The sequence below is a fragment of the Vombatus ursinus genome, unplaced genomic scaffold (assembly GCF_900497805.2).
Source record: "Vombatus ursinus unplaced genomic scaffold, bare-nosed wombat genome assembly UNPS02014830.1, whole genome shotgun sequence".
Taxonomy (NCBI): domain Eukaryota; kingdom Metazoa; phylum Chordata; class Mammalia; order Diprotodontia; family Vombatidae; genus Vombatus; species Vombatus ursinus.
The window spans coordinates 22627436-22639454 of NW_020954608.1; the positions used below are offsets into that span (position 1 = coordinate 22627436).

General features: G+C 34.9%; 1 protein-coding gene across 3 annotated transcripts in view; it reads right to left on the reverse strand.

Moving 5' to 3' along the window:
* Nucleotides 1–408: 408 nt before the first annotated feature.
* Nucleotides 409–12019, reverse strand: part of SEMA3A (semaphorin 3A) — a 596670-nt gene continuing 585059 nt past the window's right edge. For all 3 annotated transcript variants that reach the window (XM_027838692.1, XM_027838693.1, XM_027838691.1), the window contains 2 exons: nt 3993–4135; nt 409–1509 (listed from right to left, as the gene is read on the reverse strand). In XM_027838692.1, coding sequence (XP_027694493.1) covers nt 1054–1509; nt 3993–4135 — 599 coding nt within the window. In that variant the 3' untranslated portion in view covers nt 409–1053. The remainder of the gene's footprint in view (nt 1510–3992; nt 4136–12019) is intronic.

Genomic DNA, 12019 nt, shown 5'->3' on the forward strand with positions numbered 1-12019 from the left:
ACATTTTTAAGTAACACGTGCTTCATTTGCTCTTCACTGATCTGTAATAAACAATTAAGATATATTTTTACCAAATTCCTTGCTGTTTCTGTTGAGGGGGGTCAGGAAATTATAGAGTTGACATTTATTAAAGGTAATATTTAGAGTGGGGAGGGAGTGAAAGGCTTCTGTTCTTTTTCTTTCAACAGAGAACTAAGGCATACTTTATACTTGGGTTTTAGGGATTAACTGTTTAAGCTATATTCTGTATAAAACATATGGGCTGTCTCTGTGACTTGGCTGAAAAATGTTCCAAATGAGAAAAAAAAAGCAGCACACAATTGGAATTTTAAAACAATAATTAGAAAGTACAATATTTGTAAGACAAAAGCCTATTCTAGTTTAGAAAAGAGCTAAGTTTTACTGCATATTTGTCATGGTACATTTAAATTATAGTTTTAATAAAATACATCTTTAGATCAAAGCTGAAAGAAGACATCAGTAGTAGATCAGTGTATTCCACTTTCTTTCTGGATGATGGGTGGTTTACGCTTTTCATATTTCCACAGACCATTTCATTCGGTATCATTTTACTCCTCCAGTACATATAAACAAGAGTGTTGGTAGATAAAAATTATCCTTGTGTCCAACCAATTTTGGAATATTAATCAGCTTTGTAAATCCATGCAGGTTTTTTTTAAATGCTTAGTTCAATAAAAATGGCATTGCTGATGTCAGTTTTCCTTCTTTTAGAGGACAGTATGGCAAATGACACTTTTAAGTCTCAGGCAAAGAAAGCAAAACCTGTACAATGGAATCTTTGTAGGAAACATTGTCAGCTAAATTGAATATCTATGTTCATCTTTGAATCTCCATTAAATGTTGGTATCAGGAAAGGAGTCTGTTAGGAAAGTTAGTCATGAACTTAATTTATACTTGGTGGAAATCAGTTGGACTTCCTACTATTGTAAACATCCACATAATGCCATGATAAAGTTCATGTATATTGCATTTTTTCCAGTTATCTGTCTAAACAAGTTTCTACTTAGGTGAGGTTTCCAGAGGTAATGCAGTTCAAACACTCCTGGGTGCCCTCTCAAATTCGTGGGTCCTCCTATTTCTACCTTTCTTATTTTCTTGTAGGTGTTTCCATTTATTACTATTTGCCTGAGAATTGCCCGGTCTCTGTCTCCGTTGTTTTCGGTCCCTTTTCCAAACTTGTTCACAGAACTCATCCATTGTATTGAGGTTGGGATGGTTGATGAGTTGCATGAAGTCTCTATACCAGACCTTCTGATTGGGAGTCATGCTATTTGAAATATCCTTGGACTTAGAACTATCACCATCATCGTCTTTATGAAGAAGCTCTTCTAAGTGATCTGTGTCAATGACTTCTAAGGTCACCTTAAGAAGAGTTTGCATGAAGCCATGTTCCACTGCATGACAGAGATAAGTGCCTGAATCTTTCCTTTGTAGACTACGTAGCAAAAGGCCTTGTTCAGTTTTGATGATACGGTCATCCACTCTGATCTGGTGAGTGACAAAAAAAAAAAGCATTTGAAATCTCATCAATGGCATTTCAAATTCTATTTTTTTTAAACATACTATGATAGTAAAAATATCTCAATGGGAATGGTATACACTATACTTCTCTATAGAATAAAATAGGGCAATTATTACCATCCAATGCAAATGGAGATTTTTATTCAATATGAGGCCTAGTTGTGTTTTATAAAGGTTTTTATTATTGTTATTTTATATTTATAATTATTTATATAAAAGTTTTATTTTTTGTAAAATAACACTTCTTACAGTCAAAATAATAGATGAAGGAATTGAAGATTTTGTTTTCCTAAAACACAATGTTAATGGAAAGAAATATTATTTGGGGTGAAGGGTAATGTTGCAAGTTTAGTTTGGAAACAGGACAGTGATACTGGAGTTCATGTTTGGGCAAAACCTGCTCAGTAATAGATTTGTAATAAGATAGACTGAAAGGAGTACTTTAATAATTGAGGGAATCAGAGCTGAGCCAATAGAGGATAAACCATATTAGGTAAATTTTTTATTATTGATAATAATAATAATGACGATGATGATGTTGATAACTATCTCATCAGTTAAAAATATTTTAAGTTTTAGTAATTCTAATTATAAATATGTGATTTTGAACAAATCAATTATCTATTTTATAATAATAATTTATTTAATTTATAAATATAAAACCAATATTAACAATTACTTAATATATCATCTACCTAACATACATAGCACAGACTAAAAGACTGTGCTTGATATTTCAGTGAGGATATGGGGAGCAATTTTTTTCCCTCTATGGTTTTTTCTCTACTGTGTGATTATATTTCTACTGTTTAATCACCCTTCTAAAGACATTTTTTCATCTAACACATTTTATCCATCAGCAAAACCATCTAGGTATTGATAGTGATTTTTTTTTCAAAAGTTTTTGAAGGTCTACCATATTCCCTGAGCTTTCTGGTGGGAACTAATTTATAAAGACAAAAATGGTCATGGTCTGTAACAGGCCTTCTTGTTAATTAGATGTTTGATTTTCTCAAACTGGTGTCTTTGCGTTATCTAATACAACAGATGCTTCTTCAACTGCATTTCTCTCATAATCAAAGGCTCAACGGAATAATATGAAGATATATTAGATCTTAACAATATAGTCCAATGATATTAGTTTCAGCATTTTGCATAGTGCATTTCATTTGAAGAATACAACCTATGTTAGCTTTCCTCTTACAAGAAAATACAATGATCAAAGGAAGAATTCCAGAGAGTAAAAGTATGGCTGAACAACCAAATTTCTTATACAGTGATTACGAATAGTTAGAGAGTTTAAGTAGGTGGGATATATATTGGACAAAATATATAATGGAGAGAGGGGATATTAACATTAAAATTTGTTCTGGGGGATAACTATGTGAACAAAAACCAGCTTAGGGAATTAGTTACATTAAAGGGAAGTGTTCTTATGAATTTTCTGATTATGCTAGTAAAGATAAATCGATGGATTCTGTCCTAACGTTCTATGATTACTTATTGCTTAGCTTTCCTTTTATGTGTGTGTGGAGGGAATAAACTCTTGGTTTCATACCTGATTCATGTTTGTACAATAGGTAACTTTCATACTTCCCCTTCTTCTCTGGGGAAATTTTAGATTAGAGCCAAAAGCAGCATGATTGTAATTAACAACTAGTGAGGATAAAGTGAAGGTTAGGAACCAATAAACCCTGGGCAAGCCTTGGACGCAGGCAAAGGATAACAATTAATGAAGGTTGTCTGGGTTTATGGACTCAGCAGAAAGGTAGCTAGCTAGCCATTATACCTGTATTATCTCTCATTTGGCATTTAAGACTTGACAGTTTGGCCCCTTCCTATTTTTCTAGTCTTTTTACATGTTAATTTCCTTCACAAATGCTGTAATCCAGCCATGCTGGCCTGCTTGCTAATCTTCACACATGACACTCCATCTCCTATCCTCACGCCCTTGTATCAACTCCCCTCCATTTCTAGAATATTCTCCTTCTTCATCTCCCCTTCTTAAAATACCCAGCTTTCTTCAAGTATGAACTCAAGTCCCACTTAGTTCAGAAAGGCTTTCTTTCACTGCCTCAGCTCTCAATGTCTTTCCTTCTGAGGTAACCTTCCAATGACTAAGAATATATACCTATCTTTACCAATTTATGTATATAATTCCTTTCCCCATTAAAACGTAAGCTTTATGAGGGAAAGGAAAGGACTATTGCTTTTTTTCAATCTATCCAAGTTATCACAATGCTTTTCCTATGCTAAGTAGTTATTAAATGCTTTTTGATTGATTATTTGATGATTGAAAATAGGCCATGTATGATAGTTCTAAAATTTTTCATAAGGTAAAAGAAATACGCTAGATAGGTTTCCCATTATGGCAAATGAAGGGAAATTATTAAGGAAGACATTGATAGTAAAAGTTGTGTTGGAGAATAAAATCTTTTATATTCTTGTACCTCTTCTTTCCGTTCCTCATTTTGCCTCTGGAATTGCCAATATACTAGAGCACGTTGAGACTTGGGGCTGCACTCCAAGAATGTGCTACTGTTTTCTACTCCATAGATGATTTTTTCTTCAAAACCATGGCCATTGTAGTTATCTGTCAGTTGATAAGAAAAAAATGAAATGAAATGGGGGGAAAGTAAGAAAATGATCCTCAATTTCCAAATGCATTTACTTCTTCAGAAAATCGCTTTTTATTGTCAAGCTCATATGATATTCCAAACTGATTGAGAGTAGTGGTGAATGTAAAGCACACAGTAATAAAGACCTGAAAATTGAGCTTCCTACTTATGAAGACAAAATCAGTTTTGTTTGGGTTATACGAAGCACATAGGCAGAGAGGTAATCTGCTAGAAAGCAATATTTTATTAGCACAATGCTGTGTAGAATACAACTATATATGCCATAAGAAATGTATGTATGAAAGTACTTTCAATGCAATACCTTATGATATGGAGAAGTGACCAGAAGGAATTTAACCACATAGGCAGGGATTTGATCTATTGCATCTTTGTTTGCTAAACAAGAGGTGGTCTGAGGCTGCCAGGAAGTTTATAATAAACAACAATTGCCCCTAAATACTTCATAGGTTTGTTGGGAGGCCAAACGTGGGAAAGTCTTTGAATACTTCAGAAGAGAGTTACTGTTATGATGTAACTCAGCTCTCCACTGGAACTGGTTATAAATATTCTTTTATTATACTGAGGAATTAGTGAATTGGAAAAAAAGACCAAAAAAAATTCAAATAATACATAATAAAAGTAGAGGAAGAGGAAAACCAGTTTCCTAAGAAAGGTTCTATTATTTTACCCTTGATATAACCTCCTTCAGTGTGGTAAATGAAACACATTTAAGATCAACGGTATCACATGGGGAGATGCTTAGTAAAACTCATTTGGAAAAAAAGATTCTTTTTATAATCTTGTACAATTCTGTTTCCATTAGGATACTTCACAAAATCTGCACCTGGTTAATTTAACTGAAAAACAGTCAAAATATTTTTACATACAAGACAAGCTGACTTTGCAGAAATATGAAAGAAATATTTACTATCTCCCCTGCAGGTGAGCTCTTAATAATAAAATAATATTTTCTTGTCTAATTTTGGCAATGCTACTCTCTCATCAGTTACCTATTGTGTTTCTTATCAGATTTAAACTTCTCATGCTGAGTTTAAAGCTTCTCTAAAAAGATCATCTCTGTTATCCTTCATTCTGTACTCCAATTTTCAACATATTGCACAGAGTACTCACATTTATATAGTGCCTTAAGTTTCCCAAAGCATTTTCTTTACAACATCTTTGGGATGGAGGTATCCAAGTATTACTTACTACTCCCATTTTTCCTTTTTTTTTTTTTTAAGGCATTTGGGGTTAAGTGACTTGCAGCTAGTAAGTGTCAAGTGTTTGGTCTGAGACTGGATTTGAACTCAGGTCCTTCTGACTTCAGGGCTGGTGCTCTATCCACTGCACCACCTAGCTGCCCCTACTCCCATTTTTCCAGAGGCAGAAACTAAAATTCTAAAAATGTGAGTGAGTTGTTTAGGGTTACAGAGCAGGTAAGAACCCAAACTGAGATTCAAACCCAGATCTCTCAATTTCCAGGTCCAGCACTCTATGAACTATGTCATGTTGCCTATAGTCTCAAATAAACCAATGATCCTAAATTGTTTTTTTCCCCCAACTCCAGCTTTCATGCTTTAAAAAAAAATTGTCTCTCCAAAGTGTGAAGTTCCTTTAATATATATTTATCTGAACCCTTTTTTTCACATAGCAAATTTAACTCATGAGAAAAAAGTAAGATCTATGAAACATTACTGTAAATATATTGTCTTAAAACTATATAGGGTACACCATCCTTTGACACATTCATTTCTTGAATAACTACTCTTCCCAACTTCATCTTCTTAAGTACTACTGATATTTCTTTATCTCTAGGTATATAGTGGTAGAATCCAAATGTAGTGGTTCTTCTATCATTTTCAATATGCATATTTTGGTACAACACCAAAAAATCTGGACAAGGAGTTCTATTAAATGCTCTCAGGATCATCTAGCTCAATAGGTGTTACCCCAGCCTTTCTATCAGTTACTCTATAAGGACCCTGAGAGCTCGATGGATTTGATATATTGAATACCTGTTGGGGAGTTAGAAGAGTTTCCTAGATATGAGTTATCTCTAAGCATTATTCAGGAGATTTCCCTGGATTAAAGAACTGAGGTGGGGCCAGAACCAGAAAGAGAAATGATCCCTTTGGGCCAGGTCCCCAGGGAGTCCATGGAGAGTGAGGATAAAACTTATTCTTTGTGTGAGATAATACCATTTCCAATTTTCCCTCCAGCTCCTCCTTGAAGTTTTGCAAATAAGCTTTTGCTGTAACCCAATGTTACATGGCTGCCCACCTCATTTGACTGCAAGGATATAGAGTGTTTGCTGGCTAAAGCAATTTCTAGACTCCTGACTTTCTTGCATTGGTTACTATTTTGCATTTGTTAAACTTCTCTAAAAAACTACTTCCTATTTTTGTAATTGGATAGTCTGTAGTTATTCCTAGTGTTTTATCAATCCATCATCAATAAATATATATTAAGTTCCTACTACATGCCAGGCACTATACTAAACGTTGGTGATACAAAAAGAGGCAAAAGATAGTCCCTGTCTTCAAGGAGCTTACAATTGAATGGGAGACAACATGCAAACAAATATGTACAAACAAGCTATCTACAGGATAAATAGGAAAGAATTAACAGAGGGAAGGTACCAAAATAAAGAGGAGGTGAGGAAGGTTTCCAGTAAAAGATGAGTTTTTATTTGGGACCAAAAACAAGCCAGAGAAGTCAGTAGTTGGAGCAGAGGAGGGAATATTTCAGGAGTAGGGGGAGGGGGAAGACTGTCAAAAAAACAATTTCTGGAGCCAAGAGGAGTGACATTCTTATCTTAACTTTTTTTTTTTGATTCGGCAGATTTTGATTAATCCTCTAACCAGTCAACAATCTACACCAGGAGTGGGGAACCTGTGGCCTTGAGGCCACTTGTGGCTCTCTGGGTGATCAAGTCTTGCCCTTTGACTGAATCCAAACTTCACAGAACAAATCCCCTTAATAAAATAATTTGTTCCATAAAAGTTGGACTCAGTCAAAAGTCCATACCTAAGGAGCTAGAAGGTCACATGTAGCCTCGAGGCCACAGGTCCCCCACCCATGGTCTATATAAAGAGAGCTACATGTTAAGTCATAATCAATTTCATAGTGTTGTTGTGTTATTTGGTGCACAGTATACAAAAGCCTTTGCCCCTTTCATTTCCTGATCCTTCACCATATTTTCTAACAGTTTCTAAGAGTGCCATTTGTCCCAGTACCCAACTTTACACCAAAGTTAGCAAGTGTTGCAATAAATGTTGACTTGCTCAGAGCTTTGTGTCAGGTTGTTCAGGTGCTTTCCCTACTACTTAATCTTTTGCAGAAGTTTGTACAAAGGTTGTAATATTCATGATCTTCAGTTTGCTTGTGTTCATCATGAGCATTCTAAAGTAAAATAAGCAAATGTTCCACAGGATGAGGTCTCTTGTTTCTTTTGAGTTCATGATGAAACCAACAATAACAACCCTCTTGTTTGCCCTTCCAACAGAACCTGTAAATTAGCCTTCTACTTACTACAACTTGTTTTAGTCTTCTGATTAATTCAATTAGTCAAAAAGCACATATTAAGTGCTTACTATGTGATAGGCATTGTGCTAAATGCTGCGGATACAAAGAAAGGAAAAAAATATATATTCCCAGCCCTCAAGGAATTTATATCCAAATGGACAAAATTTGAAGAACTATGTACATACAAAAAACATGCAAAGTAGATGGAAGGCAATCCAAAAAGGTAAGACATTCTAATTTCCTTTATAGCAACACTGTCATTTTGAAGGTGTTTGAGTTCTTCCATGAATGTATTATTTCCTTGATTGCTGGACAAAGATCTCACATAGAGTGCCAACAACTAAATTAATGTTTGTAGGCGTTCTGTACTCTGTGGGATTCTTAGCATTCCTTTTGCCTTTCGTTACGTGTCTTCCACCATCATTGCAGAGGGGTAGCAGTGGACTTGGAAGGACCAAAAAAACTATCTGCTACTCTAGGCCCCATTGGTTCAAAGCTACAAGAGCCTCAGTGTCTGGAAATTGTGAGTTACAGCACCCCTTACTCTCACATGATACAATTAGGGATCAGAGAGAGCAAGCTGTGATTTTATTGGTCAAGGCAACTCCCAGGTGAGGAAACACTTTATCAATTTGTTTGTTCAATCATTTTCAGTTGTGTCTGATTCTTTGTGACCGCATTTGGGATTTTCTTGACAAAGATACTGGAGTGATTTGCCATTTCCTTCTCCAGTTCGTTTTACAGATGAGGAGGCTGAAGTAAACAGGGTTAAGTGACTTGCCCAGCGTCAATGCTAATATGCAGGTCAGCATTTCCACTCCACCATTAGCTACCTGGATGACTGAGAATTTAAGCGATTTGCCCAGGTAACAGAGCCAGTATGTATTTTTTAGCCCATGTCTCCCTAGCTCAGTGCCAGCTTTCTCTCCCCTCTGCAATGATGGAGCTCTAATATCCCAGTAGTGTAGTAGTTTCGCCACACATGCCACCTTAGAAATATATAGCCAGAGGATAGTATTCATCCAAATATACAATAGGTTTTCAGCAAATATCCAGTAAGCACATTTTCTTGAGAGTTTCAAAAAAGATCATTTGGTTAACTCTTACTTAGATTATGTCCATACAATTAGAAAAATAATGCCCTGATAAGTGGAGGAAGAGGGGTAATTAACCAATGATTGAGTCATGGTAGATAACAAGTGATCTCTCATACTACATAATCTCAGAAATACTTCCTAGGTACACAGAGTGGAATGAGTGATAGAAAGTATCCTGAGCTATTATTTAAATCTGTCTCTAGTAGCATTAAACTATCTCCTAGCCAGTGGGCAGTTGCCCAATTTGTAAAGATTTCTAAGGAAGGAAATTCCACAACCCCTCTCAGTCATCCACTGAGACATATATTTCACACTTAGAAGAAATCGGTTTTGGATGCAAACTTTTATGATGAAAATTATACCAATAGACAAGAGGGGTATAGTTTTAAAATTGGCATAATGATTCCTCATGGGTACTGCAATCAGAATAGTTAGAGCAAAATGGTTGAGAGCAAGAAAACATTAGGTTTCTTTTTAAATAACTACAGTATGTTTGGAGAACACAATATTGCAATATGTTGCAGCTGTTAATGAAAAGAAATAATGTTTTTGAGGAAGCAATCTTCAATTAATCATTTCCTCTTGTAGTAGGATAATTTATGGAAATGAAATGAGGCTAATAAACCAGAAAAAAATGGGAGAAAGTTAAATAAATTGCTTCCTTTTGTAACAACAAAGATTCATGATATCCATGATTTTGTTGGATATATCACATTGCTAAAGGATGTATTTAGCATTTGATTCTCCTCCAATACCACAGAAACAGAAGGCATCAGATTTCAGCTTTCAACTTATTTAGTTTTCTATCTTAACCCTATAAATGTTTCTAGGAATTGAAATGTTATTAGTGTACTGATTTCAAGTGATTAGCCATCACATGGAGGAGAATGACAAGGGTGAGTTATTTAATATATCGTTTGTCTTTCATGGGAATTTTAACCTTTGTTTTCATTTTTGAAGACCTTGCTCTTTTGGTTTTGGAAAATTGGACATAGACTTGAAGTAGAAAATGAATAAAATGAAAGCCTCATTCTGTCAAATAGTTGCAAACTTTAATCATATTAGCTCAATCATTTAGCAAGTAGATTCAATAGTCCAATGACACAGTAATCTTCTTATTTTTCATAATGATACTGAAACCCAATTGCCCATTCTGTTTGAACTTCCTTCCATCAAACTTCAGTATCAAGCTCCAGTTTATCCATGAAAGTTTTCCTGACCTCCTCAGCTAAAAGAGAAATTTCCTCTGCAAATTTTTCATAGCCCATTACCTGGATTTCACCTAAGGACTAATCTCCCTTTCCTTTCTGTTGTATAGTCATACATGTCTTTCAGATCAAAGGGCAGCTAGGTGGCATAATGGATAGGGCACTGGCCCTAGGGTCAGGAGGACCTGAGTTCAAATCCGGTCTCATATACTTGACATTTACTAGCTGTGTGACCATCTGACACCATTGCCTAGAAAACAAAACAAAACAACAAAAACAACAACAAAAAAAATGACAATAACTTGAGAACATTTTCTGTTATGTCTTTGGGTTCACAGGGCCTAATGCTGTGCTGTGCATATAGTAGCTGCTTACTAAATGCTTCCTGAAATGAATTAAGAAGTAAATTATTAACAGTTATAATAAATTTAATTTTAAGGTGCAAAGTCATTACGAAATACTTTAATTCAATAAAGATTCATTAAGTACTGTGGTAGATGCTAAGGATATAGAGATAAAAGGTTCCTTACTTGAAAGAATTTAAAGATGCATATGCATACAAAGAGTTATGTATATGTATATATTGACTAGGTCTTCATGGATGCATACATCTGTGTATATACATGCACATATAAACATTGTCTATATAATAGTGACTGGCATTTATATAGGGCATTATAAAGTGCTACTCATCCACTGTCTCATTTGATCCTCACAGTAATCCTGTGAAGGTAGTACAGGATGAACTGAAAACTTAAAAATCTTGCGTGAAGTATGGCTGGAATTATTATCTTTTTTTGGAATTCTAACATCAAATAGTCCATGAAAGTAAGCGAGTTAGTTGCTTTGCTCTTATTTAATGGATTCTAGGCTTTAAAAATAATAATATGGAGTAGAGGGAATGTGATTCATTGGAAAGAGATGGATTTCAGGTCACAGCATCTAAGTTTGAATCTTGTCTGTCTCTCTCTCTATCTCTCTTCCTCTTCGTCTGGCCTTAGTTGCCTCATCTGTAAACTAAGGAGGCCAGACTAGATGGTCTCTAAGATCCTTTCTATCACTAAATCTGTGGTGCTAGTATACTATGGAAATAGGGTGAATGCTGTTTTTATTCCATAGAAAGTATCTTGCTATAGAAAATGGTTATAAGTGGCCAACAATATAGGAGAAGTCATAAAGGTCAGGAAGGCTATATATTAATATATATAATATATATATATATTATATATATATATATGAAAACAAAAAAAGAACTAAAAAAAAAATAACAGCAATTATATGGCCAGGTTGATGTTGCACACCTATCATTTTCATGTTGATGGAATTTAATAGTCACGATTTTAAAAATTATTGATATGATGTATATAAATTCTGTAGTACATAGCAAACTAATTCTACACATAAACATTTCTGTATGTTACAGTCCAATATGAATATTTATCTATCTAACTGAAATCTAGCTAATTTGATTACAGTTTGGGAGATGGGACTTGCTTTAGCAACGTAAAAATGCTAAGGGACATTTTAAAAATCCAAATAAATAACCTCTCAATAGGTAGCATGGCATAATGGGTTGAGAGACAGCCTTGAAATTAGGAAGTATTGGATTCAAGTACAGCCTCAAAAACATACTGGCTATTTTACCCTAGACAGGGAACTTAAACTCTCAGAATCTCAGGCATCTCTCTAAGAATGGAAGTGGATTAATTTAGTTGCACATCTATACTGGCAGAAGTGGTTTCAACTCTGAAAGTTCTCTATACCAATGAACTGGTATGGATCAAAATTAAATGAATAAAGCCTTATGTTTTTTTAAACCATTTAATGCTTTTATTTCATAATATTTTAAAATAACTTATTAGTGTAGGTAACTCCCAGATAATTCCCTTTGCCAATGAAGGTATCTTCCCTGGAACTTGTAGTCTTAAAGAGTCATGTAAGCAAGCACTATGAAGTTGTGATTTTCCTAGGATCATGCCAGTCCATGTCAGAGGCAGGGTTTGAAACCAAGTCTTCTTGGTTCCAAGGG